Source organism: Zophobas morio, unplaced genomic scaffold (assembly GCF_036711695.1).
Source record: "Zophobas morio isolate AGI-343-1 ecotype UQ-CSIRO unplaced genomic scaffold, CSIRO_AGI_Zmor_V1 ptg000673l, whole genome shotgun sequence".
NCBI classification, from domain to species: Eukaryota; Metazoa; Arthropoda; class Insecta; order Coleoptera; family Tenebrionidae; genus Zophobas; species Zophobas morio.
In genome coordinates, this window is record NW_026972776.1 from 98,964 (window position 1) to 123,594 (window position 24,631).

Genomic DNA, 24,631 nt, shown 5'->3' on the forward strand with positions numbered 1-24,631 from the left:
GCGTAAAAAAACTTACTTTTAAATTTGGTTGACTGCCTTTATATTTAAAGCTGTCTCTTCCATGTGCTGAGGTGCTGCAGGAATTACATTAACTTGAGCTGCAACCTAGAGGGGGATAAATTTTCTTAGGCTAGTATTTCTGTAATGGAAATGAGTCCGCTGAATGTGGTTGTGGGTGGTTCAGTGTTTGGTTTAATCTATGCTTTTCGCTACACTTAATACAATTATAGGTTAAGGCCCAATTAAAGTTATAACTAATTAATTGGTATCAGTGACATTAGGTTAGTTGTAGTGTTTTTCTTGACCCCCTTGACAGAGGTTAGAAAATGACACATGGACGTAACTATATTTAATAGCTCATCTTCGGCCACTGTGCCGTTTTGGTCGAATATCAAAGCCTTCTTTAGTGGTGCAAGCTGCCTTAAAATCGAGGTTTACAACTTATGATAGCATTTTAACTACTTAATATGCTGAGCCCGAATGGAGTGTTGTAGAAGAGTTAGCATTTCGAAGGCCCAACTTCAAGCTAGAGATTGTTTACTACGTATAAAGTTAGAATATCCTAGTAATATTACGATCGCGTTAATAACTCAAGAAGGAAAGCTGTTGTAAGTATATGAATTGTAGCCTTGAAAGGTGCAAATTATACCATATGGTTATTTAGAGTTAAAGAAGGAAAAGATGAAGTTATGCAAAGTTTTGTTGATAAAGTGAATATGCAACGAATACTACGCTGGAAGGAAGCAGCGAGCTCACTTAGTTGTTTTTATATACAATATTTTATATGGTCATATTGGTATCTTACTAGCACCTTGTCCTATTAATTAATTTTATAATAGCTTCCAGCATCTTAGCTATGGACATATTAGAATCCATACACATAAAAGGTGAAACATATCTCCTCTCTGCCTATCCTATGAACAGATTTGTACGTTAAACGTTAACTACTTAGTAATTTTAGGCTTAATTATGAGCACTTTCTATAGTTCCTGTTAACGATTGCTAAAATGCATGCTGAAGAACTAGAAGGTTCGCTGTTTATACAAAAACAAAAATATCTAACTTAACATGTGTAAAAAGTGTACTATTTGCAAAATTTTAAAAACTAGTTGAACTCTTCCTTAAAGGTAGACAACGATAATTTTTTTTGTCAACGAACGCAAGGGGCTGCTAAAAAGTTTTTTATTTTTAAGCAGCCTTTAAGGAATTTTAATCTACCTTTTTATATCTTTGTTGCCTCTTTTGGTTTATTTACTAGTGTTTTGTAGATTTTGACACAGCTTTATTGGATAAAAAAGTCAAAATTTTGATAAACGAACTTCAGCTTCTCTTGCAAAACTTTATTGTAAAGGACTAAACTGGAAGAGCGTTGAAATGCAACGGTTATGTTTGATTAAAATCACAGCGTTGCTTTCTTTCTAGAAACTATTAGTTAAGTTATTAGTCTCCGCGCGCCATGGTCAACTGCTTTAGGCTTTGAAAACTTATGTGTTCTTGCTTTTTCTTGTGGGTACAACTACAAGAAATAAGTAAATAGTTCATTATCAACCTGGTTGAGTATGGCGTACTTTAGAAAGAATGCTTTCTTCTGTCAGTTCCTGAGCAGATGATATTTCTATCTGCAAGAAATGTGTAGTTAACAAAAATAACGAGTAGCCATCGCATACATATAAAGAGGAGCAAGTTAGTACTACACCATAATAATTATATATAGTAACGTGGTTGAAACATTTGGGGTGGCCCCTCTTAAAAGCGAACACTAATACTTCTTAACCAGTATTATTATTAGTTATTACTATAATTACTACTGTAATTGTCTTCCCGGTACGTACCACTTTCCAGCTACCTTTATCTGCATGTTTGTAGCCAATAATGAAGGATACGATTAGGTATACGGGTTACCTTTGTAGTAATCTTTAAGCCCAGCTCTTCTGCAGCGGTGACTACAGAGCTTTTACAAGAGGAATAACACATCCTTTCTTTAATCGAGCACTTAATTCCGGGACAGAGGTAGACAAAAACTATTTGCAATAAATAAAAATAAACAAGCGACTGTCTCAGCGCTGAGCGATTACGCATACTAATGGGGGTTTCCCCAGTCCCCTGACGTTCGTGGTTGAAAGCAGTAAACAAGTATCGAGGACTTTCGAAAGATAATTTTGGTAAAAAACATTTTTGGGTTAATAAACTAAATTTAGTTCTATAAGTACCGCTGCGGATATTTCTTTACCCGTGGAGTTGGCACGCTGATCTGGGCAGGTATTCTCCTCAATAAGATTTAAGGCGAGCGAAACAAACGTGATTGTGAGATTTGCCAATTCCTTTAATGCCCCTACAGCCGGCTGAAGTTAAAAATTCATTAGTAGTGTAAGAAAAAACTTGTTAAGTAAAAAAATTTACTTTAAGTCTGCGAAAAAAAGTGACTAATTGTAAGGATTTTTAAAAATTACCTTATTTAAAGGAAAGGATAATTTCCTGGCGACTTCATAGCGCGTGGACAAACCCACGGAGGAAATTGCCTTTCCTGCCATAAGCAGTACACAAAGTTTAATAAAGCACAGGATAACTACCTTGAGACTCGAGTTCTTTTTTCTCAATTTCAGAAAATGACAAAGACGGCGTGGAACCTTCAAGTTTTCTGTGTAGCGTATAACCTCATGGGTAGTATTAAAATAAAAAAACAATTTATTAAAATAGTAAAGATCTACCAGAGTAGAGGACTTCTGCGGGGGTCGCCCCAGAAATTTCAACATAAATACATTCTCCAAAAAAATTTTCTAAGTTGATTTGGTAGCGGCATAAACCATTTTATCTCTAACCTAAAAAAAGTTACAATATATAAATTATTATTATAGCTAGTAAATAAGGTTTAATAAGGCTTGAACAAAATAAACAAGGGCTTAAACCTTTAAGTCTTCAGGAATGTAGGAGATAAATACCCAAAGACTGGTTTTCTTATAGTAGTTAGTGGTGTATATAATTAACTTAAAGGAAAAATAGCGAAATCATTTAAGAAACGCCTCTTTATCAACTTTATCGGTACGTAACAAGATGTAACACGGTTCGAAGGCTTAAGTAGAGAAGCTAAAATGAAGTTGTACTCTTCTCAAATGTTTTAGCTTTTAATATCCCAGAGCACACAAGTTCTTCTGTTAAGTAGAAGTAATAAGCTAAAAAAAATAAAAAAGTTTACAAAATTTACGAGATATAATGGAAATTTTACAAGCTCTGAGAGGACAGGAAAGTTCTCTCAAGGACTAATTTTATTTAATAAATACGGAAAGGGTAAACCTCTCAAGGTTATATAAATATACCTCAAAAGTAGTTTCAAGTTCTTCGTTAGGTCTTATACCAGTTTGAAGGGACATTATAAAGAAAAAGCAAATTTACAATAGCAACACTCTACTATTCAATAAATATTGAATAAAAATCCTGGTATTTAGCATAAACGATCTACAAAAATTAAGAGTAAAAAAAAAAGAAAAACCGTTTATCAAAACTAACCTCACTAATCTACTGGCATATTAACAAAACGTTCAGGATGGTGGAAGAGTACATTAATCAAATATAAACAAACTAATAAGGAAACCGCCACATAATAAATTACACATTACATAACGAATGAGCGTATAAACATTTGTTTTTCACGATAAAAAAGTTTTTGGAGGAGTGGTAAGATAATTGACGTTATTTCGCTTCCTAACCTTTTTTTAAGTTAACCTTTACTTTGGCTGACCCTTAGTTCGCAAATTTTAGCGTTAGCTGAGAATCCTCACACTGAGAGTAATTAAACTTTAAAAGCCTGCGAAATTAATAATTCTTAATAACTCGTTATTTACTAAGACAAAACAATGTTGTACCAACATTTATATAAAATTGTTTAGACAATATTTGATAGCATGCCGCCGATCTTTTGTAATTATAAAATTTTTTATTTAAATTAAAGAGTGCTTATCTGTTGTCTCCCTACCCACCCGTGTACTTTTTCTATATTTTTAACTACTCAAGAGTTTTTTACTTTGCTTGAACGTTAAACTATCTTATAACTGATCATTTTTTGCAATATTATTTTATTAAAAATTTTAATATCCCTTCTCTCATCTCACATATGTAGCACATTCGCTACTAGTGTTTTGAGTTTTTGATTTAACTTTCTATGGAATGGTGCCTGATAACAAACTAATGGTATGTTTTTAAGGATCATAACAGTTTTGGTAATAATTAGCACGTGCGCGGGAGGTTTATTAATCATATGAAACCGAAGCTTTTAAGCTTCTTGACGAGTTCTTTTGTAACATAATAGCAAGATACACAAAATAAATATTTTATTCAAAATTTTAATTCATTTCAATCATGGGCTAAAATGGATAGTTATATCAAACATAATCTTGTGTTGTGTTTACAAGTGAGGAATCTAAGGACTTCATGTGATTATATAAATGCAGCCCACGCATGCGCTACTGCAATTTTTTTAACTCTTGCTCTTATTATCTGAGGTTGGTTTGGTGCTCCTGGGGGACCCTAAATCATTTGATAAAGATGATCCACTTTTAGTTCTTCGACTTCATTATTATATTATTTTAAAGTCTATGGCTTATCATATTATATTATATAACGTATTGTTTTATTGTTAGTCTCGAGGACTTTCGGCTTGTCACTTCAACAATTGCGAAAAAAGCTACCTGTAATTCTCTACACCCTCTTTCTATTTATTTTAAGTAAAAAAAATCAAATTTTAATTATTTATTATAAATGGATTAATTTGTTAATCGTGATGATACTCCTCTCACGAGTTGGATAATAACGTTGGAACATTTTATTCTGTTAATAGAGAGATGTTATAATAATTTGCATTAATATATGGAAGCAACTATAATGAATTTAGCTTTTTGTCGTAATTTTTGGCGGTAACCTGCGTGAAATAAAGCTAACAATAATTTCCAGCTAAGCTCTATGGAATGGTGCTGTAGTATTAAAGGTTTTTTTAACAAAACCTCTCCAATGACTTGGGTATAGCGCAACCATTAACATCTTACCATAACATTTTTGCTCCGTTTCCGTCAAGTTTTCTCTGCTTAAATAACTTTTTGACAAAGCGTAAAGCACAAAAAAGTACCCTAGGTCCATTTTGATTCCCGTTTGTTGCCATACGTGCGAAAAAATTGCGCCCAACTATGAGAATGATCAAAAGAATCGCGATACTTTTTTTCTTTTTTTGTAAAAAAGTGTTCGCTGTCGCACACCACATGTGTATGGCCGGGAGTAAGAATCTTGGTATTTATACATTTTAAATTCGGTTTTTGTTTTATACTAATGCAAACGGGAGGAAGATAAGTAAACCTTTCGTTCCTCTTCTTTCAGGAGCGGTGAACGATGAGATCGAACCTCTCCATTTATCATTTTTAAAATGCAACGGACGTTTAAACATGAGGCATAGGTAGTCGATATCGTAGTTAGAATGTATAAACTAGCTTAAAACGATATTCGGACGAAACTTTTTTGTCGTTACGTTGAGCTATAGACATTCAGGTTCAAGTTTGAGATATTGCTTTTCCTCGTCATTCAACGAATATTTAGTTTGCTTTGTGCTTAAATTTTCTGGTTTATTAGGGGAAAAATAGGATATTTCATCTTACAAACAGCTTTCATATGAGTTAGTAGAAACTTTTTGTACGCTCACATATTTTGCATAGTAAGTAGTGTGTAGATAAGTATCTTTTACTGGCGAGTTGAACGCACTGGTTTCCGTATGATGGTAACGCAAATGTTGTGTTCTCTAACCGATTTCAAGCATTTTTTTGCTAATTGCGTGTGTAATAAGTAAATCCACGTAATCAAGTGAAAAGTCTGGAACAATAATTTTGCAAAATGAGTTGTCTTAGTAACTTTAAAAACTAATATATTGTATACAGATTGTGAGTAATATGCTTAATAATATAACAAAGAAAAAAAAAATAATAATATAGAGTTAGTTAAAATTACAAAGGTGTTATTTTATTATTCTTGAGCAGCCTTAGCACAACGCTTAGTACCTCCCAAACACTGATTTACAACATCAACGACAAAAAAAAAAAAGATCTCGACGCTCATGACATCCCTCAAATCATTAAGTAGGATTCTGCCCTCAGAGGACAATTCTCAGTTGTATATAACAAAAAGGAAAAATATATATTTAAACCAGTAAAAATAAAACACGTGCGTTGTCGTTGTTCCTTCTCTTTGCTTCCCTCTTTAACCCCTCCTGCCTACTAGAGCGACCTCTTTTGCCATCATGTGTTATGCAAGCCAAAGAAATTCAAGTCTTGTTTTTAAAACGGAAAAGTATTAGTTTTTCAATATGTTTTAAAAACAGACTTTACTTACATGATGCCCTTCATCATTAATATGCACACAGTAAAAGTATTTACCTCCATTTTTTTTTCCTTGTTAAACTTTTTTTTTCGCATCATGGGAGGTTAAAACCCTGTCGCTACTTATATTTCATCTGGCCCTCCGCATTATAGTTAGCTTCTCTAATTCGGCAGCACCATTTTAAACCTCGAGAAACCCTCCAACTAAGCTTCCTGTTTAAGCTCGCTTTTAGAAGCTTAAATATATGCAACTTTCTTACGGGGGTTGTCAAGCAATCAATAATCTTCAAACAAAAATCTCCTAGTTGCTTCTATGCAATCTTTGCAGTTTCCTCTGAAATTTGTTAAACCTTCGCAGATTTTAAAACGCACCACTTTACCTTTTAGCGTTTGATATTCTTCCAAGAATTTCTGTTTTCCTTAAGAGAGGGCCTGACTTGTCTTGTTTGCTTTTAATTGGTTTCTACCTCTTTTTTAATCCAAGTTTTTTGTAACGCTGTCTCTGCAATTGTTGTCCTCTTCTTTGTTGAACCTCTCTTATCATTAATTACATGCTCCAATGTTTTTTTAAACTCTTTCTTTTTAGGACTGCAGAGCATAGTGGTGTCATTCTTCGTATAGGGTTAGGGGCGCGGTATTAGCTTTGGACATGTTTGCGATACAAATCGCGAATGCAAGCGAAACAAAAGTGCCCCTGACGGGACTACTATGTTTTAATCCTTTTTATTAAGATTTCGATCTGTAAATTTTTTGTTCAATAAAAAAAGCGTTATTATATGGACTGGCAGGGAAAAATAAAACTCGGTTATTTTGTATCAAATCCGCTATATTAAACTTTCTCGAGAGCTTTCTCAAACTATAAGAATTTATTTTTGTTGTACTAAAGGCCTTAGTAATACATTTTGAAAGGAATAGGTATTAATTAAGATGAAGAGTGCACCCATAAAAACTAAATCGAGCCATTCATTTAATATTTTAATCGCGCGAGTATCACAGTCTGCAACTTTACTAATGCAGGATAGTAAACTTAAGGGCCGATAGTCCTAAACAAAGTTTCTGGTTTTTGTAAATTTGGAAATAAAACAGTTTACGCAAACTTTTAAGGAACTGAAAAATAGGATATAGCTCTCACCAAGCTAGATAGCTCTTTTTGGCACTATATTTGAGCATAAGGTTAGATATACTCGTTATAACCTCACAGTTATTTTTGGTACAAAGTGAGTTAATTATATTTGTAATAGTTTCGTAACTGGTAAAAAGTCTCAGAAAAGTAAAGTAGGTTTTCATGTACTAATAGTAGAGTAAAGTAACAAGTGCATTGGATAAACGCCTTATAAGGGTAGGGCAATATAGTCTGGCTTAGTTTGAAAAGTGTCCACGTTTTGCCTTTTACCCGCTAACTATTCCGTTGGTCAGCCAGTATTTTGAGTATCATTCAAAGGAAATTAGACAAAAAAAATTCAAGTTGCAATCAAAAAATAAACGGAAATTGTTTATATTTTTAGTGTATTTAAATTCTTTGGTCTAAATAACTGATGCTTGAATCGAAACTTTTGGCTAACTTAAACCTCTTAAATCAAAGAGCTTTTCAGCTAATTGTGTTTCAGGAGGATGATTGCTTTAAATCACTTTTAGATTTACAACAAGTTTATGAAGTTTCAAAGAAGTTATTAGAGCGTCAAACTTGCTTTAATAAAAACACTTTTCAAGCGTATTTTGATAATCTAGTGATTTTAGGTTTTTTAAGGTTTTTACACCTAATTATTACAATAGAGAAGCCCTTCTTGCTAAACGGGGCTTTGATACAAATGGTTTTTCTCAGAGTATAAAAGAATTTAATGAGCCGAGGAAACCTTTAAAAGTTATCGCGTTACAAGGTGGTTATACTTTAAAATTTTTAGGGTATTTTTTATGATTACAACTTTTTTTTAGGTTACTTGCAATTTAAAAAGGAGGAGGCTATGAGGCAAACTTCCGATAAATCTGATTATCTAGTTTAAAATTTTTTTTTGTTTATTTTTACTTTCCCTTGTAACTAATTTTATAATATAAAAGAGTCGTAATTATGTGCAAACTCTTTCACAAGAATTACTTGACCGTTATTATTCTAAAGAATTTGCTCGACTCTCTTGTAAAACTGAAAGTTTAGTTTGTCAAGAGGTAGTTGACTAAAATTTTATCTATCACCCCTTTCTTTAATTTTAAAATAGTAGCTCTTAGGCTTTCCTTTTCGTAATCAGTTAGCAGTAGACCCCCAGCTAGTTACCGATTTCATGCGCAAGGTACTTATATAAATATGTATTACTTTATTGTTCCGTGAAGTCAATAATGTTAAATCACTTAGTATGGTAAGGGAGTTGTTGAGCTGAATCGTTACTCCTTAGCTGCTGGCTACAGCCGTGCTTTTGATGCTTTGGATTACCAACAAGTTATTGAAGGCTTTGTAGAAGTGAAAAAGAAATTATATTTGAATTCCAAGTCAAGTGAAGATCGTCATGTCTCCACTTAATACTATATTTCATTATGTAGTAGCAATGTTAATTTTTATTAAGATGCTCAGTTGCTTAAACCTTGTACGGTTTATTACATTGCACCATAATGACTTTGAGGGAAGACTATTATATCTAGAAAAACAGTAATCTAAAAGTTCAATACTCTTTTTTCTTGTTCAAATTTTTTTAGATTTTTTTGTTTTCTCGCGAACTGCAATCAATCTTTAAATGAAAATAAAGAAGAAAATATTGACCGCTATCTTTTTTCTTTAGGACTCGTTAGTTTCTGTACACTGGCACACTTTCTAGATCTTCTCGTTTATTTTTATTTGTCTTAAATTTAGAGCGAGACTGATGGACAGTTTGCATATGCCAAGTATTTTTATCTTCTCCGGTCGGGCTGTTACCGGGATCCTCAGTGCGACGGGAGTCTAGACGAACTCAGACGGAGATTTCCTCGGTACTTCTCGTCTGCCTGGTTACCGGTGGTTGGTTAACGGTAATTTAGCAATCTTACCAAGCCGTGGCACCGGAAACAATGGGACGGCTACCAGCGTGTAGTGGCGAATATAATCGGAAACAACTCGGCTTTCGCTGAGTATCCTTATGAAATCTTCAAAACCGTTGAAGATGTTCTGTGGCTGAGAGTAAATCTTTGCCAAGTTGCACATCCATCGTGATTAGTTAATTTTTTTTTTAATCAGCTTTATCTTTTCCGCACTGGTATCGTTGATACGAGGCGGCTGTGTTTACCCTTTAATGAGGTGAAGCGTATGTTGACTGAGAATTCTTTTTCATCTGTGAAGGAGCTGCAGGAAAACTTCTTTTTAATTCTTACCTTAAATCCAATTTTAAAAGTTTCCGCCTGTAGATACTTTTTTTTTCTGGATATTACGAAAGGGCGGTGGCGCATCTCTTGGGCATCGCTGAGCGATTCGACGATGGTGTCCACCTTGCAATTGCTTTAAAGTGTGCGGGCCTTTTATTTGAAACGGACACGACTTCTAATTTATGTAGTTAACTTCAACGTTACTTTTTTTTGCAATTAATTATGTTTTGGATTGCGGACAATCAGTTGAGCGCCATAAAAATATAGAAAAATTGAACTTTGAGCTGTTGATCTGCCAGTACGCGCGGGTATATCCTCTTTTTGCGGATTACAAGATCTTTATTTATACTTTCCCCTCGCAATGAAAGCTCGTAGCTAGTGATGACATAACCACGTGCTTGCACTACCAGTTTTTATTGCCCAGATCCAAATTTCTCGGTCCGGCTGATTCGTTTGGTTTTTTTATATTTATTTATTTTTTTTTAGAGGAAGTCAAGCAATTGATCCAGACTCTCGAGTATTCTGACCTTTGCATTTTGTTTGGAGCCCCTTCTAAAGTTTTTTTACATATTTCAGTCCCTATAAAAATTAAAAATTAACATAATCACTGCAGGGCACCCCTGGAGTGTTGACTACGGAGTTTGGCCTCTCCTGGCGCGAAGTAGCTGACTTGCTTGTTCACTGCTCGGAGGAGGAAGCCACGGAAAAGGCTTTCTTGTTTGATATTGCTTGGCAGGTTATTTATTGTTACAAGGAAATTTGAAATTCCAGACGCTCGCTATAGCGGCCCTTGCAAGCCATTACTTCCAACTCAGTGGGGAGGAAAAGCAGATGCTATTTTATAAAAAAAAAACTTTACGACTTGTGACTGCCATGTGCAACCGCGCGCTAGACGGAGATCTGCTTATATTGGCGACCTATCCCGGCGGCGCTTTGGAGCTCAGAGAGAAGATTAAAGGTCCTTTATGTGATAAAAATATTTGAAGCACGAACAGTGATCGCGAATTGCTTGAAGACGTATTGTTTTTGGATTCCTACCGGGACGACTATTTTAAAGAGGAATTTGAACTTTTGCTTTTCTATGGCGATGTGCTTCAGTTTTATGATCTTCACTTCAAGGGTCTGCACCACGAGGCTTATGCGGTTAAGCCTTTTTACTAGGAAGCGCTTATACAAGAATGTCAACCCCCTGCTTTTACGCAGAAGTTCAAATGTCTTGACCTGCAAGATTGGGAGTTCTCTCGAAACGCATTTAGAAAGTTTCCTAATTTGATTTTAGCGTTCATGCGCACTCTCCATTTTCTTTCCAGTAACAATCCAAACCGCCTTTACCAAGAAAAGGTAACCTTTCTAGCTATTAAAACTAGGATTAATTACAATCTTTCCTTTAGTTAAATCAGGAAGTTAAAGATCTTTTCGAGTACTGCACAACTGCCGATGTTGATCTTAGTAAAGTTGGTAGCACACTGGTCAGATTAGAAAATCAAATTAACTGTAAAACTAAGAACTACTAAAGAATTATTTTCTTTAACTAACCCCCCCATTAAGTTGGAATTGGAATAATCTTTTTGTGTGCTTTTTTCTTTGGGCAACAGATTAAGTTAACCACATAATTTTGAAGCAACAGCCCGAGGGGCGTATATTTATTGTTAACTGGGATTGATTATCCTGGTATTGCCGTTAACGTATTAATTCTGCGTCGGTAGGAGAAATTTCTGCTCGCAAGCGCTCTATTTCGAGCGTTTTTTCCTCCAATTCCTTCTTTAAAGTTTCATTTTCTAAACTAAAGAATAAGGTGACGGTGGAATAAGTATTTTAATACCGTGCTAATTTGCTACCAGAATCTTTCCAGAGACGCCTCTAAAATGGACTCTCTTTGCTTAAACAAAGTATAGTCGAAGTCTCGGTTGTCCCGGTGTAAGGACTTTAGTTCTTCTTCAAAGGACTAGATTTGCATAAAATTAATTACAGGCAATTGTACTTTTTTAGCTACAAATATGTATAAAGCCGAGATAAATCTGCAGATGTGTACCTGAAAATGGGCCTTTATAGCATCTCTCTCGGTACGCAGAAACACATTCAACCGTGCTGTGCGCCGTTCTTTTTCGATAATAGAAATAAGCTTTAAATCTTTAGAAACAAGTTCCTAAGGAAACAAATAACAGTAAATGCAAAGATCTTTTACTGCTACGCATAAGACCTTTTTTATCTCAGTTAAGTCATTTTCTAATTCTGCCAGTCGTATTTTTAAAGGCTCGATTTGGGACTTCACCTCGTTAAACTGCTCAACCTGCTCACGCTTTCAAATAAAAATTAAAATAAATACTTGCGAGTATAAAGCGAAAGATAACAAACGTTTTCTGCCTCTAAAGATTGAAGATTTTCTAGAAGAACATCTTTAGTTAGATCTCTACAAGACTGGGCATTTGCTGATTCCAGCTCTGTAGTAAATGGTTATAATCCGACGCTTTGCAAAAAAGTAGCAAAAAAAAGTTTATATAAGCAATAATATGTATCTTTAGAAAAATTAGCAATCTGAATTTTGATAATTACCTTGGCAACGAACTTTTAGAGAAACCAACTCATTTTCGAGTTGAGCTTGCCGTTCCAGCTTAACTACCAGGTTGCGATTTTGTTCTTGCAAGAGAATGCTTTCTTCGGCTAGAGCTTTACAAAAAAGAAAGAAGAGTTGATTTCGAACAATAGTTCGTGGTGGATAAAAATTAAAACTTTTTAGATAGTCATTGCTTAATTTTAGTGCTTCACATTGCTTTATAAGCCGAGTAAATTCCAAAACGTTTTTGGTTAAACTTTCCAAGCCCTCAAAACTCTTTCTAAATTCTTCTTTTTCTTTTTCTAATAGACGAACTTTGTTCTCTAAAAAAATTATCTTTCGTAAAACTGGAAGTAACTATAATTTGATTGAGTTACGCGTCAAATACTTACTCGCTCGTTTTGAGCATTTTGAAATTCTAATCTGAATGCCTTTTTTAAAGATGCTAATTCAGTTTCAAAACATTCTTTATTTTTCATACTTATCCTTATTTCCAGGTCCTAAAACATTTACAACTTAAAAAAAGTAAAATATAAAATTAAAAGTAAAACTACTTGAAGCTCAAGTTTATGAGTCAGTAGGGATATTGTATCTTCAAAATGTCGTCTTATTTCCTCCGCTGTCCGCTTTACCGAACAGAACTATAATAAAGTGTAAAGAAGGTTGTATATTAATCAAGATTACTAAGAAAGCAAATAAACCTCCTTTTCTTTTTCTTTAAGTACTAAGCGTAAATCGTTCTCATTTTCTACAAAACTTATAATATTAGGCTCAGAAGCCTGCATAACTATAAATTATTTATAATTTATTTGTCTGAAGAATGACTACGCAGGCAAAATAACTACATACACAAACAAAACCAAAAATAAATAAGTTCTCCCTATTAGACTCTTATAAGGGTTAGCCATACCACCAAGTGGAAACAATCCGTAAACTGTTTAGCTGTTACTTTACTAAGAATGTACTATACGAACAGTAGTCACAAGTGAAAAAATTGTATAATTGATAAAAAAAATTTCTTATTGAACATACACAATATCTTTTTCTTCTTTATTTATTAGCTACTGTCACTATTCTGTTGCACGGGCCTTTTAAACAGTATAAGTTACCCCACACCCGCCCCCTTTAACGTTAAAATTTAAACGATGCGGGGATGACCGTGCTTGGTACTTGGCGCCCTTCATAGAGGCGTTCCTGCACGTCTTCGTTTTTCTTATTCCTGTAGCTTCATAAGCTTTTAAGGATGCTCAAAGTAAATACTGTTAATAAAGAAGCTGTAAAACTAAAAAGAAAGCGGTCAATCAGAAGTACTAAAAAACTATCAAAACGTAGCTGTGAATGGCCAAAAGCTTTGGAAGCTTCTGCTTTTCTTAACTCTGATTCCTCCATTAGAGTTGGTTCTCTTAAGAAATATATTAAAATTCCTCCAACTTTTTATATATTTTAAGTAATTTTTTTTATGGTATATTTTTAGCACATAAAGCATTACTACTCCTTAATGAGTCGGAGTCAACATCTTTAGTTTGCCGAGAAACTGAATTTTCTGAAGTTTGTGAACATTTATCAAGTTCCATAGAAAGTAATTCTCCTTTTTCTTTCTTTTTGTCTGGAAGGCCTGGAACTGGTAATTCTATTTCTTTCATTTTTCTCTTCCTGGCGTCTGATTTTTTTATGGAGGGAAAACCGCTTTAGTGGAAGTTCTTCTTAAAAGTTTAAGCACTAAATTTAAGGTTTCCGTTTATCCTTAATTTTAGTTGTTTAGCAAGGATTAATTATTTTTTTTTAAGTTTTTTGATTGTAAACATAGTTTTATTTTTATTAGTTTTTGCACTTCGTAAACGTAAACTGCTTGGAAGTTTCAGACTCTGTAAATTTTCTGCAAGCTATCCTTTCTGGCTGTGGCGTTAAAAAACAAATAAGTTTAATTGATGTAGAGGGACTGTTAGATAAAATTAAAAAACATTTTTGCAACAAAAGAAAAAAGGAGAAAAAAGAAATCACGTTAGACTTTTTGTTTACGTTTTCCACCTCTTTTTAGTGTTTCAGTAGGCTTTTAATCTTGGATGAAGTCGATCAACTTTACTCTAAAGAGCTTTTATATAAGCTTTACGAATTACCATTTTTAACGGCGTCCACTCTATTTTTGCTAAGTAAGCATTGACAATTTCAATATTTTTTTACTAAAACAAAAGGTTTGTGTGCCGCGAGCAAGTCTGCCAATACTTCACATCATTCAAGAGAGATTCCCTTTTTTCACTAGCGATTTATATTTCCTATTTAGAACTATATTTATTAGTGTTTTAAGATAACTGTGCACTATTAATAGTATTTTATCTCGTTTAAGGCTTGTACTCATTACAGTTGCTATGATTGCTCACTAAAGAACATACAAATTTTAAAGAGACTTTTGTCTCCTTATAGTTTTGTAATATCGTATTTTTCTTGCTTCTTTTATAAGCTTCAAATACGCTTGATTTAATTATTTGGAATTAACTTTGTAGCGATCGCTAATGCACACGATCTTATCGTGCGTACTCTACCACGTTTGGAGAAGGAGGGCTGTGCCCCTAAAGTTCTTAATTTTTCGCAGTATACGTGCGAAGAACTTGTTGCAATTGTTAAGCATCGCCTCCGTCGTTCCGCCTGTTATTATAGTATTAGCGACTACGAGCAAAGCCTCCACCGAAACGGATTGATCTTTGAGGAGTCTGCCCTTCACTATATTGCTCAAAGGGTCTCGGGCGTAGATGGAGACGTGCGGAAGGCTTTAGATCTCTCTCGGTTCTTTTTCTGGGCTTCTCTAAAGTTTTAAATAACCCTTAAGTTTTTAGACAAGCCATTGAAAGAGCAAAAGGTGACTATGAAAACAATAGTTTAGCGTAAGATTTACCCTTCTTTAATTTAAAAGTTAAATTCTAAAGTTGTTTAATTTCTTTATACCTTCAGCCGTAGTATTAGTTCTTTATTGGAATTTATAATTTGCTTAAAATATTTTAGAGCCATTCATGTTACAGTCGACCACGTTTTCTCCTTATTTAATAATATATTTCTTCCAATCGAATCCGCAGTCAAAGTAATTATAATTTTTAACTTGCAAATATCGCAACTCATGAACTAAAAAGGTCTACTCGTGGTTATTAAAATTTAGCTTTTTATTTTTTTCAGAGTCTACCACTCCACCAGCAAATTCTTTTGGCCTTGCTGGCTGCTTACCAATCTAAGCAGAACTCCATTACGGTAGGAAAGGTATGTTAGCATCGTATTTAATCCTCCGCTCGAGCTAATCTCCTTTAGCTTAAAAGCTTGTACATTGCAAAATGCAGCGAATCTGTACAGTCTTTTGCGGTGTTTCAGTTTGACGAAACTCTGAGTGCGCTAGACGATAAGGTATGACAAACTTATCGTGGCAGGCATCGTCGTCTTGCTGATAACGTTTTTGCCTAGCAGGGCTTCATAGAAATAGCCTCTCGCCCCGCAGATAGACGACTGAAAAGAGTCTCTTTACGCGCCAACGTGCTAATTATATACAAGCACATTAACGATTGTGAAAAGTTTTTTTTAGGAAATGCAAATTTTGCGTTATTTCAAGGAAAATCCTATATTCTCTCAGTATCTCTTGGAAAAAAAGGAAATTACTACCTAAACATTTTTTTATTTTGCCTACGCTGAGATAACGCTTAACCTAAGTAGATTTAATTAGGAGTAAAATTCTTAATTTAATTATGAGATGATGCGAATTTTTTTTATTTTTGATAACAAGAACTTACTTGTTTGTAACAAAGAAAACCTTATAAAAGGCAATAATTCAAGTTCCGCGAGGCCGTAGGCAATAAGTTTTACAGCGAGCTGGACTTTCAATATTTAGTAAACATGGCATACGCCGTATACTAGTCTATAAAAAATTACTTGTTAGTTATAACGAAAGCGCTTTAAAATTAATTATTTTATAATTTAATAATCTGTTGTAGTTACTAGCGTAATTATTTTGCTTTCAATACTTTTTAAGTTGAGTTAAGACTCAATGTTTTGTATTTAATTTACAAGCAGGCAGAGGATTTGGTATGTCACAAGTTTAATGAATTTTGTTCCTCATTAGCCGCTATTATGTGATGAATATATAAATTTATGCTTTAAGCTAACAAGGAAACTTTTTCGAGGCGTAACCAACAAGAATGAATTTTTTTAATAAACTGCGCTTATAGTGGTGATGGACATATATGAAGGGAAATGATAACAAAGTTTATGTTGTTTTTAAAAACAGCTATAATAGAGTTTAAAGAGTTCTAAAAGCTAAATTAAAGTTTCCTCGCTAACATTAATATTAATAGCTGGAATTAAAGGGCTACAATAGCTACCAAAGGGTGATTGAGCTAAGAAAGCCTCCCAAATTCTAGAGGAGTGCTAAAAAATATCTACGTCACATAAAAGTGTGAGCCAAAAAAATTTTAAAATCTGAAGATCTATCCAGAGCATCACGTTTTTTAAAAAATTTTGAAGCAAACGCAAATGAGTAGAAAAAAATTCTTTTGCTACCTTAAGCTTCATCTTTAGGTCTATCATTTAACATTAATATATTAAGAGGTTACTTACGTCCATACTAGTATATAAGTCAATAGATTATCCAGGATCCCAAATGTAACTAATTCGTGGGCTCCCAAAAAGTAAAGAGTAGGTTTTCCTAAAATTATACCGTCAGTGATAACCGCTTAAGAAACGAATATTAGAGTTTTAAAAGACCATCTATATTAATAAAAGACAAAGATATACTGAAAACACTTAAAGAGTTAAGACTTAAGGAACTATGCGCTTCTTTATTAAGTTTCTTTTTAAATTTTGATTTATTATTGAATAATTAAATACCTTTAGCTTTAAAAAATAGTAGAAATGCAGAAAGAAAGGAAGTAAAAACAAAGAAAAGGAATCCTTTGAGATTTGTCAGCCCTATTATGCCAGCCGTTGCACCAGATATAGCGGCAACTAAGGTACGACTGTTGATATTAAAAACTAATAAAAAGACAAAGAAAGGTGGAGTATTATACCAGCGAGACAGTACTACGCTATTATGCTTGACCGCAAAAGGATTTACGAAAGAAATTTCTTGGGCCATAGTAAGTCAGCCGGAATTAACTTTTCATACATTTTACTAACAGAAACCCTCAATTCACCTTTTACTTCTCAGTACATATGCGTCGCAGTGTGGCACTCTGTCTATTCCTATTAGCCTCACTTAAGCTAAGCTTGAGAATTTATTTTTAAATAACTTAGCTCTTTTATCTTTTTTAACTATGAACTCGCTCTAGAGGTATATTACAGAGGGTTTCTATAGCAAGTACTAGTAGAAAGAGAGAAACAGTCTGTTTTATTTAAAAATGAGCAAACTATGGTGATCTTTTATGAGAAAAGTCACTTTGCTTTTAATAGAGTATTATACCTTTCTGAGAGTCAAATTTCTTTAAGAGGAATTTTTATTCATTTTTAAAGACCTTTAATATCTGTCAATACTAACCTATAAAGCGTTCTTTTAATTCACCATAAAGGCCGCCCGTAAGATGGAAAGACCACTTTCAACCTTATGTTAGCACTACACGGTATTTATGGGTGATTGAAAATCTTGCTCAATAATGAATCCAAGTGAAAATTTAATAAAATTTGCTATTTCTAATTTTTTTTATTTTATTTTCTGAATGCATTTGTCGAGATTAAGTATAGGACACAATGGAGAATACGTTGGGAGGCTTATTATATAAAAAATACCTATAATTATTTGGTTTCACCTTAAATAACTTTTCTTTGCCAACCACCGAAACTAGAATTCATATAAATTGCGTATGCTGGCTATCATAAACCCGTTTAGATTTTAGCTCTAAGCATCAGTAAGGGCCCAGCTTACGTGAAGGTCCAACAGTAGGAATTCAACTATAAAGTTGAGCAAAATAGGCTATTCATTTGATACTTTTTATTATTAATAGTAATTTAAAGCTGAGCAAACGCGCGAGCGCAGACTGTTTATTTAATTAGTAATACTGGATACAGATACAGGTGTACCATAAACACATGTAACTACTGCATTGGTGCCCTTAACCTGACACCTTTATTGTTTTAAACAAGCGCTTATGTCACGTCACGGGGGTGGGACACTTAACTAAGTTTTTGTATTCAGTGCGATGCGCGAACACATGTGTATCATGCAAATTCGGCGCGAGGTAATCAGCCTCAGCGACGTGTTCGTCACACAAGCAGTGCTGTCAGAGTCGACGGTACATTAAATGCCAATGCAGCAGAAGTACAGGAAAGGACGGATAACAGACACGCACATCAACGAGTAAAGCACCTCTATCGCTGTTTTGTCCCTTGCCACAACATATGCGCCGTGTTGTCTTCGCAACAGTTGGTCGTCAATTTTAGTTGAGTATACTGATTGAAGGTTCCAATGGGGTAATTAGCATTTTTGGTGGTTGTTTGAAAATACCTTTCTTTTCTTAGCATTAACCGCGGGCCCCATTGAAAACACCAGTTAGCTAGAGTTATTATAATAGCGTTGTGCAAATGCTGCAATATTAATGAAGGATTCTTCGTCAAGGTATAGGGATCGTTTCGTCCTTTTAGTGAACAATACACGCGGGCCAATGTAAAGGGATTCGTATAGCATGCACGTAAATGTCAATGGCTGCAGGAGAGACGGCGGTTTCTGTACTCAGCAGACGTAGTGGTGGCTGTGCGGTGCCGACGCGACCGCTCAGGGCTGAAGTCGGGGCGTTATGCGCGTATTTACTCTAAAGGCGATCGACTTTCTTGATTTTGGAAACGTCTCCCGAAGTTTCCATAAAGTTAAAGCCATATATTGTTCGCTTTACAAACTTAAGAACTAGGCAGAAGATCCAGGCTTTTAGAAACGTCTGCAAGCAGCGCAGTAAGCAGCCTTTTCAGTTTTGCCTACTTTTGAAAGTATGAGAAGCTATCGGTGCACTTTTAAAGGTGTCGTAAACTTTGCTCAGTCTGTATAAGGCCATATCGAGAACTGGCCTTGCCTTCTCCTAACTTGAGCAAAACGAAAGCTACACCGTAAATCCAAACTGTTCTGGCGCCTTATGAATTTTCCTTAACTACAGATTTATCAATTTTATAATATATAATCGATAATCCCTCTCAACTAGACTCTCAGTTAACTTTATAGCTATTCATATATCAGTCTAAGAAAATGTTCTTTTGCAAAAGAAATCTTTGGGTTTTGTGCACTCTCACGGCCGCATCTTGTCTCTTGTAACCAAAACAAAAGATCTAGTTCTTTTATAATTCCTGCAGCTGTTTTCCTTTAACTTTAAAAGTTGGTCACAACTTTCTTTGCTCTGTTAACTTACGCCTTATAACCCGTTTACCAAAATTAACTTAAATTAAAATTTTATAGTACTACGCTCTTCTTGTGTAAGATTTCTTCCACGGTGGCTCGTTAACATTATCCCAGTTCCTACTCTTGAGACCCTCAACCTGATTTACAAACCGGAACTCGATAAGAATTTGAAGTTCAATGGAAGGTGAAGTCTGTCCTTTGTAATCCGAGAACCAAGAACGCGGCGACAAGCTTATTTTACAGAAGTAGAACATAATTGATAAAAGACACGGATTCTTTTAAATAATCAATAAGGAATAGGAGTGAAATGACTTCCAATGAATATATATGCAAAAATGCACCTCTGAAGCGATAGAGGTTTTAATTCTTAAAAAAAATAGGCAGGGAACCACCGTTAGGAAAAATTCCTTATTACCCAACTAACTGGAATCGATTTATAAGATTATAATTATACTATAGCATTGTGAACCAGGGACAAAGCAGCTCTTGTTGCCTCCCAACAAGAGTTTATATAAAGTTATATAATGACCGCTGGCTATTTTTAAGCAAGTTTATTTCTAGTATTACCACGCATTTGTGCTTGCTTGAATTAAAAATCAACCGGCGTGTTTTGTACATATTAGACGCTTGTATGTTTAACTTCTTATACCAGCGAATGGGACCCTCAGCCCAGTAAATTTTACTTTGCCGCCCTACACACTTCGTGGCTTTACCGAACTGAATTATATATGTATATATAATTTGTTCTGTATACAGCAGGGGGAGTAACCTATAAGCCTTTTAAATGAAATCATAGTTAAAGAAGCGCAAACAATAACATTATCATGTTTGCTTAATACCTCGTTGACTTAACGGTTGTCTCACCCTAAAGGCTTCCCACTTATTGAAAAAAAACTTAATTAAAGGTTATACTGTGAACGACAACAAAGCTTCTTTCCTATTACAAGCTCTTGTCTACTTAAGACTAGTCAACTATGTTCATTACTACTACTCGATTTCGGGGGGGATTGGTTTGATTAAGGTAGGAAGATTACTTTGTTCAAAATGAAGGAACTTTAAGTTGGTTTTACTAGATTCAAACCTAGGCTTTGTACTATGACTTCTATACGTAAGCGTTTCTACGCTTGAATAAAATGAATCAAATGAGGAATGGTCACAACCCCCCGAAGTTTTATTAGACCGTCTATAAGGACTGAAGTTAGCATGGTAAACCATGCGCAGTCGCTTTTTTAGTTAAAGTTTCTTTTTCTGCACACTTATGTATAATTCTAATGGTCATTTATTAGCTAAATAATTGTAAAATTATTAGTTAGCGTTTACTTATTTAATACCCATTGTGTATACATGTAACAATAATATATAAACCCCCATTGAAACAAGGTTCAGAGTTGTCGTCGTAGCTCAGGGGTTGAGAGCATTGACGCAAAAACTCGAGGCCCTAAGTTTGGATTCCCACCGACGCAGCTCTCTTTTTTGGACTTTAATGGGTTGTAACAAAGGACACCTGACAACAAAATACAATTTACCACACCAAACATGTTTAAATCAAATATTATGTCAGATAGTCAACAAAACCACAAATACAATACATCAAGAAATAGACGATAAATTACTCATAAATTTATATAATAAAAAAAGATTATGGAACGTAATAGACGCTAATAAACATGAGCGAAAGACAACCAGAAAAACACAAATATAACAGAATAAAAATATAACAAAATAAAAGTTGTAATTTAACAAAAATACAGAACGGGAAAATTTTTTCCAATGCGAGACAATAATTTGATCCCTTTCTTTATTTTGATGCAAATTAAACAAGGTAAAAATTAATACAACCTTTTGTTAAGGTATTAAGTGATCTTAAAACCATTTTTCTTGATAGATTGCGTATTTAACCTTGCCCTCAGCCTCTTGCAATGCAACGACGCATAAATAGCAAAATGAAAGAAAGGGTACAAGTAAACTAGTATCCTTGGACATCTCAAATGGGACACCACATTGACTGGTGCACACTTTAAAAATATAATTACTTTTACCAAAAACAAACACAATATAAGAAAAAAAAAACCTAACTAGTTGTAAGAACAATCCCACTACCTGGAAATCTAATACTTAAGGGAACACCAAGGCCTTAATAGAAGTTAGGACAGACAAAGGGAGTGAGTTCATGGATGAGGATTTTTTAAAAAAGAATATCTTATACTGAACACTCTTTAGCTTAGTTTCTACTCAAGATACCACCTCCTATGTGACACGATGTATACTTAACTAAACATTTGTTAGAATATTGAAGTGCGGTCACATAAGACCATAACCTTTTATCACTAACTAAATATACCACTTAGAATTTCGAAGAATAGAAACTTACAAACTACGAGGCTTCAAGCTTAAATATACGATAATAGATATAAAAAAAAATATTTTAATGATCGACTTGCGAAGTTATAAAGCCGTCTTAATCAACCTGCTCCACTGATGAGAGTTTTAATACTTACTATACATACAAATCAGATCTAGGGAAATCTCTCTCTTGCATTAAAAATAATTTTTTATCAAACAAAAAAACGTTTCTAAGTCTACAGATAACAACAATTAATACTGCATTACACGATGAACACATTAGAAGTTCAATGTTGCTTATATGATCCAATTACAGTGCGCAGTTAAAAAAAGATAAAAAAAAGGGTAGATTCCATACAACTGAGGGTATGCTCTTTGCATTTATATTAATTTTAACTGGTAGATTTAATCTATCAAGTTTATTTTAAAATTGTGTATATATACTCATTTTAATTTAGTAAAAACACAATTTCGATATTTCGTTTTTGTAGTCTGCAGGCCCGACCGAAGTATTGATAGTAACTGTCTACGGGATGGTTTATTGGGAGCTTAATATTTAGAGGGCGTGTGTGTTTAAGAAGAGCCTAAAAGCTTAAAAGGAAATTTTAAACATTCAAGTGCATTAATACCGACAACTAAACACTTACGACCTAAACGCCAAACATATATCGATAAGTGAATAAAAATGCAGAAACTAACACCGTTAAACGCATCATACACCTCCTCATTCCACACAAAAGGCACATACAGGTGATAATTTTCAAATTTTTAAAACAACAAAGGAACAAATAAACCCATTCGTACAAGATTACAAAATATAGAGAGAACACTTTTACTTTAAAATGAATTAAACACCAACATTCTGGAAGACATTTACCTATACGATCATATACCCTTTTTAAACAACATACGAAAGAAATACAATTATCGTGGTACAAAAAATATTGAAATTAACCTTTAACAATGAACAAAAAATTATAAGAATTATAAGAAAAAAATTATACAGGCGGAGTTTTATAGAACAGACGTAAAATTATACAGAAATTTCTACCTACACGCGTTAAACTCTAAAATTACCAACACATTGGTAGTAAAAAGACATAGCCGCCACTACTAGACCTGGCATTACATGCGCTTGCAACCTTACTTGGGCGTTTTACGCTTATAAGCAACGTAAAACAATGAAAAGTATTGGGCTACTCTATTAAAATATTAGACCCAAAATTGACCCCCTTAATCTAGGTGACAAATTCATCGAGTGCTATACTTATCCATCTTGGGCTGGTAACTATGACTATCTTAACCACATTAAGGGTATTATAGTAGCAAGCTTATAGATAAAAGTAGTATTTGAAATTATCTCGTAGTGTAATACTTGACGTTAAGCAAAATAGTATATAAACAGAAGATTAAAAACATTTCAAAAAAGTCGATCAGAGCGATTATTTTAACGACAATGAAGACAAGTAGTCGCCTTTAATAAAAACTGACACGTAGAAGTTTTTATCATCACGTAAAACAAGAGCTACAAAGAAAAAATTGTGAGATAAAGCCCGGGAGTAATACGACCGACATTTTTACTGTCTGTACAAAAATAGAAAATCCCTACTTAATTTACAAAAAAACAGACACATAATATACGCGGTTATAATAAAGAAATAAAAACAAAAAAAACATTTTAACGCAATAATACATAACAGAAACACAAAATTTATTGACTGAAAAAATGATCCGAAAGTAAATTAAATAAGTTAAAGATCTCAAACATTAAAAAATGTTTCTATTATCTGCATAAATTACAGTCCACCAAATTAAATTAAAATTTTACCATTACATTAAATGAATAAAAATTAATCAAAAAAAAATTGATTTCAGCTCAGTTTAATATATATGAAAATAATTATATCCTTTTGTCAAAGATTAATGTACATATCGAAAACAAAAATGAAATCCTTCCTTTCCAATGTAACAATATCCATGTACTATTTTACATATATGTATAGTATACCCTTATAGGTCTTATTTAAAACAAAATCTATTAATATTTAAAATTACTGACTAAACTTTGTAACTGTTCTTTTTTACAGCTTGTATATAACAGTTGCAGTGGGCATTTTAATACTCAAAATTATATAAAATAACGAGCATAAATTAAAAATTCACTATAATTATTTACCGTCAATAAATATTTAATTATAACAATAATTACTCAAAAAATTTTAAAAAAATTAAGTTACTGTCAAAAGCGTAATAATTGTTTTATGCCAAGTTTTAGTCATTTTTTGTTTTTTCATTACAAGTTTCTATATTTCTTGGGGGCCTTGCTAATATTTTAATTTTTTAATAAATAAGAATCGCTTCTTCTTTATCAATTTTTTATTTTAAAAACATGACATGTTAGGCAACTATACGTAGACTTTTGTAGAGTCTAACTTATTTACTGCATTTACGATAATAGCACAACATCAATTATCAGAATAAGAAAAAGTTAGACAAGATGCTGGACAAAATATTATAATTAATTAGTATTAATCTTGACATAGAATTTCTTCTTTTAATTTCTGTATGTTGCAACTAACAGTGAAGACTACCGTTTTTCTCCTGGTACTATTTTGGAGGAAAAGATTCCACTTCATAAGTTTTATCGCAAATTACCATTTTTAGGCAATTTTATGATTATTATTATTAATTATGTCACTGTTTAGCTGTTAGCAT

At 33.6% G+C, this 24,631-nt stretch overlaps 4 protein-coding genes and 1 long non-coding RNA gene across 5 annotated transcripts; 4 read left to right on the forward strand and 1 right to left on the reverse strand.

Moving 5' to 3' along the window:
• The first annotated feature begins 419 nt into the window (after positions 1-419).
• Positions 420-1,357, forward strand: LOC135121714 (uncharacterized). Its single transcript, XM_064045998.1, has 5 exons — positions 420-608; positions 665-759; positions 840-928; positions 987-1,029; positions 1,269-1,357. Exons 1-5 carry the CDS (start codon positions 481-483, stop codon positions 1,355-1,357), a joined length of 444 nt encoding a protein of 147 aa, XP_063902068.1. The 5' UTR covers positions 420-480.
• On the reverse strand, positions 1,331-3,363 carry LOC135121724 (uncharacterized). Its single transcript, XM_064046008.1, has 11 exons — positions 3,315-3,363; positions 3,203-3,257; positions 2,907-3,149; positions 2,709-2,819; positions 2,571-2,654; positions 2,451-2,519; positions 2,211-2,342; positions 2,082-2,143; positions 1,903-2,021; positions 1,569-1,619; positions 1,331-1,516 (listed from the first exon to the last, which is right to left on the reverse strand). Exons 4-9 carry the CDS (start codon positions 2,751-2,753, stop codon positions 1,994-1,996), a joined length of 420 nt encoding a protein of 139 aa, XP_063902078.1. The 5' UTR covers positions 2,754-2,819; positions 2,907-3,149; positions 3,203-3,257; positions 3,315-3,363; the 3' UTR covers positions 1,331-1,516; positions 1,569-1,619; positions 1,903-1,993.
• Positions 3,364-7,988: 4,625 nt separating this feature from the next.
• LOC135121715 (uncharacterized) lies at positions 7,989-9,713 on the forward strand. The gene is made up of 12 exons (XM_064045999.1): positions 7,989-8,061; positions 8,124-8,227; positions 8,283-8,344; positions 8,406-8,510; positions 8,564-8,632; positions 8,695-8,847; positions 8,903-8,985; positions 9,033-9,120; positions 9,187-9,302; positions 9,351-9,489; positions 9,547-9,653; positions 9,701-9,713. The coding sequence occupies exons 3-12, from the start codon at positions 8,312-8,314 to the stop codon at positions 9,711-9,713; spliced, it is 906 nt and encodes a 301-aa protein (XP_063902069.1). The 5' UTR covers positions 7,989-8,061; positions 8,124-8,227; positions 8,283-8,311.
• Positions 9,714-9,739: 26 nt separating this feature from the next.
• On the forward strand, positions 9,740-11,185 carry LOC135121716 (uncharacterized). Its single transcript, XM_064046000.1, has 9 exons — positions 9,740-9,855; positions 9,918-9,979; positions 10,040-10,109; positions 10,158-10,228; positions 10,285-10,380; positions 10,443-10,629; positions 10,687-10,814; positions 10,875-11,012; positions 11,063-11,185. Exons 6-9 carry the CDS (start codon positions 10,503-10,505, stop codon positions 11,183-11,185), a joined length of 516 nt encoding a protein of 171 aa, XP_063902070.1. The 5' UTR covers positions 9,740-9,855; positions 9,918-9,979; positions 10,040-10,109; positions 10,158-10,228; positions 10,285-10,380; positions 10,443-10,502.
• Positions 11,186-13,793: 2,608 nt separating this feature from the next.
• Positions 13,794-14,159, forward strand: LOC135121709 (uncharacterized). Its single transcript, XR_010279095.1, has 3 exons — positions 13,794-13,849; positions 13,903-13,955; positions 14,048-14,159. It is a non-coding gene; the product is annotated as an uncharacterized LOC135121709 (long non-coding RNA).
• Positions 14,160-24,631: the final 10,472 nt, after the last annotated feature.

Bases quoted from the DNA above. Each gene is read 5' to 3' on its own strand.
- LOC135121714 (XM_064045998.1), top strand. From the start codon at position 481: ATGGAGTGTTGTAGAAGAGTTAGCATTTCGAAGGCCCAACTTCAAGCT. The intron at 760-839 runs GTTGTTTTTATA...ATTTTATAATAG, and splicing joins GGAAGCAGCGAGCTCACTTA to CTTCCAGCATCTTAGCTATG. The intron at 929-986 runs GTACGTTAAACG...CACTTTCTATAG, and splicing joins CCTATCCTATGAACAGATTT to TTCCTGTTAACGATTGCTAA.
- LOC135121724 (XM_064046008.1), bottom strand. From the start codon at position 2,753: ATGTTGAAATTTCTGGGGCGACCCCCGCAGAAGTCCTCTACTCTG. The intron at 2,655-2,708 runs GTAGATCTTTAC...ACTACCCATGAG, and splicing joins CGCAGAAGTCCTCTACTCTG to GTTATACGCTACACAGAAAA. The intron at 2,520-2,570 runs GTAGTTATCCTG...ATGGCAGGAAAG, and splicing joins AAAAGAACTCGAGTCTCAAG to GCAATTTCCTCCGTGGGTTT.
- LOC135121715 (XM_064045999.1), top strand. From the start codon at position 8,312: ATGAGGCAAACTTCCGATAAATCTGATTATCTA. The intron at 8,633-8,694 runs GTACTTATATAA...TAAATCACTTAG, and splicing joins TTACCGATTTCATGCGCAAG to TATGGTAAGGGAGTTGTTGA. The intron at 8,986-9,032 runs GTAATCTAAAAG...AAATTTTTTTAG, and splicing joins CTATTATATCTAGAAAAACA to ATTTTTTTGTTTTCTCGCGA.
- LOC135121716 (XM_064046000.1), top strand. From the start codon at position 10,503: ATGCTATTTTATAAAAAAAAAACTTTACGACTTGTGACTGCCATGTGC. The intron at 10,630-10,686 runs GTCCTTTATGTG...AATTGCTTGAAG, and splicing joins GCTCAGAGAGAAGATTAAAG to ACGTATTGTTTTTGGATTCC. The intron at 10,815-10,874 runs GTTAAGCCTTTT...GCTTTTACGCAG, and splicing joins TGCACCACGAGGCTTATGCG to AAGTTCAAATGTCTTGACCT.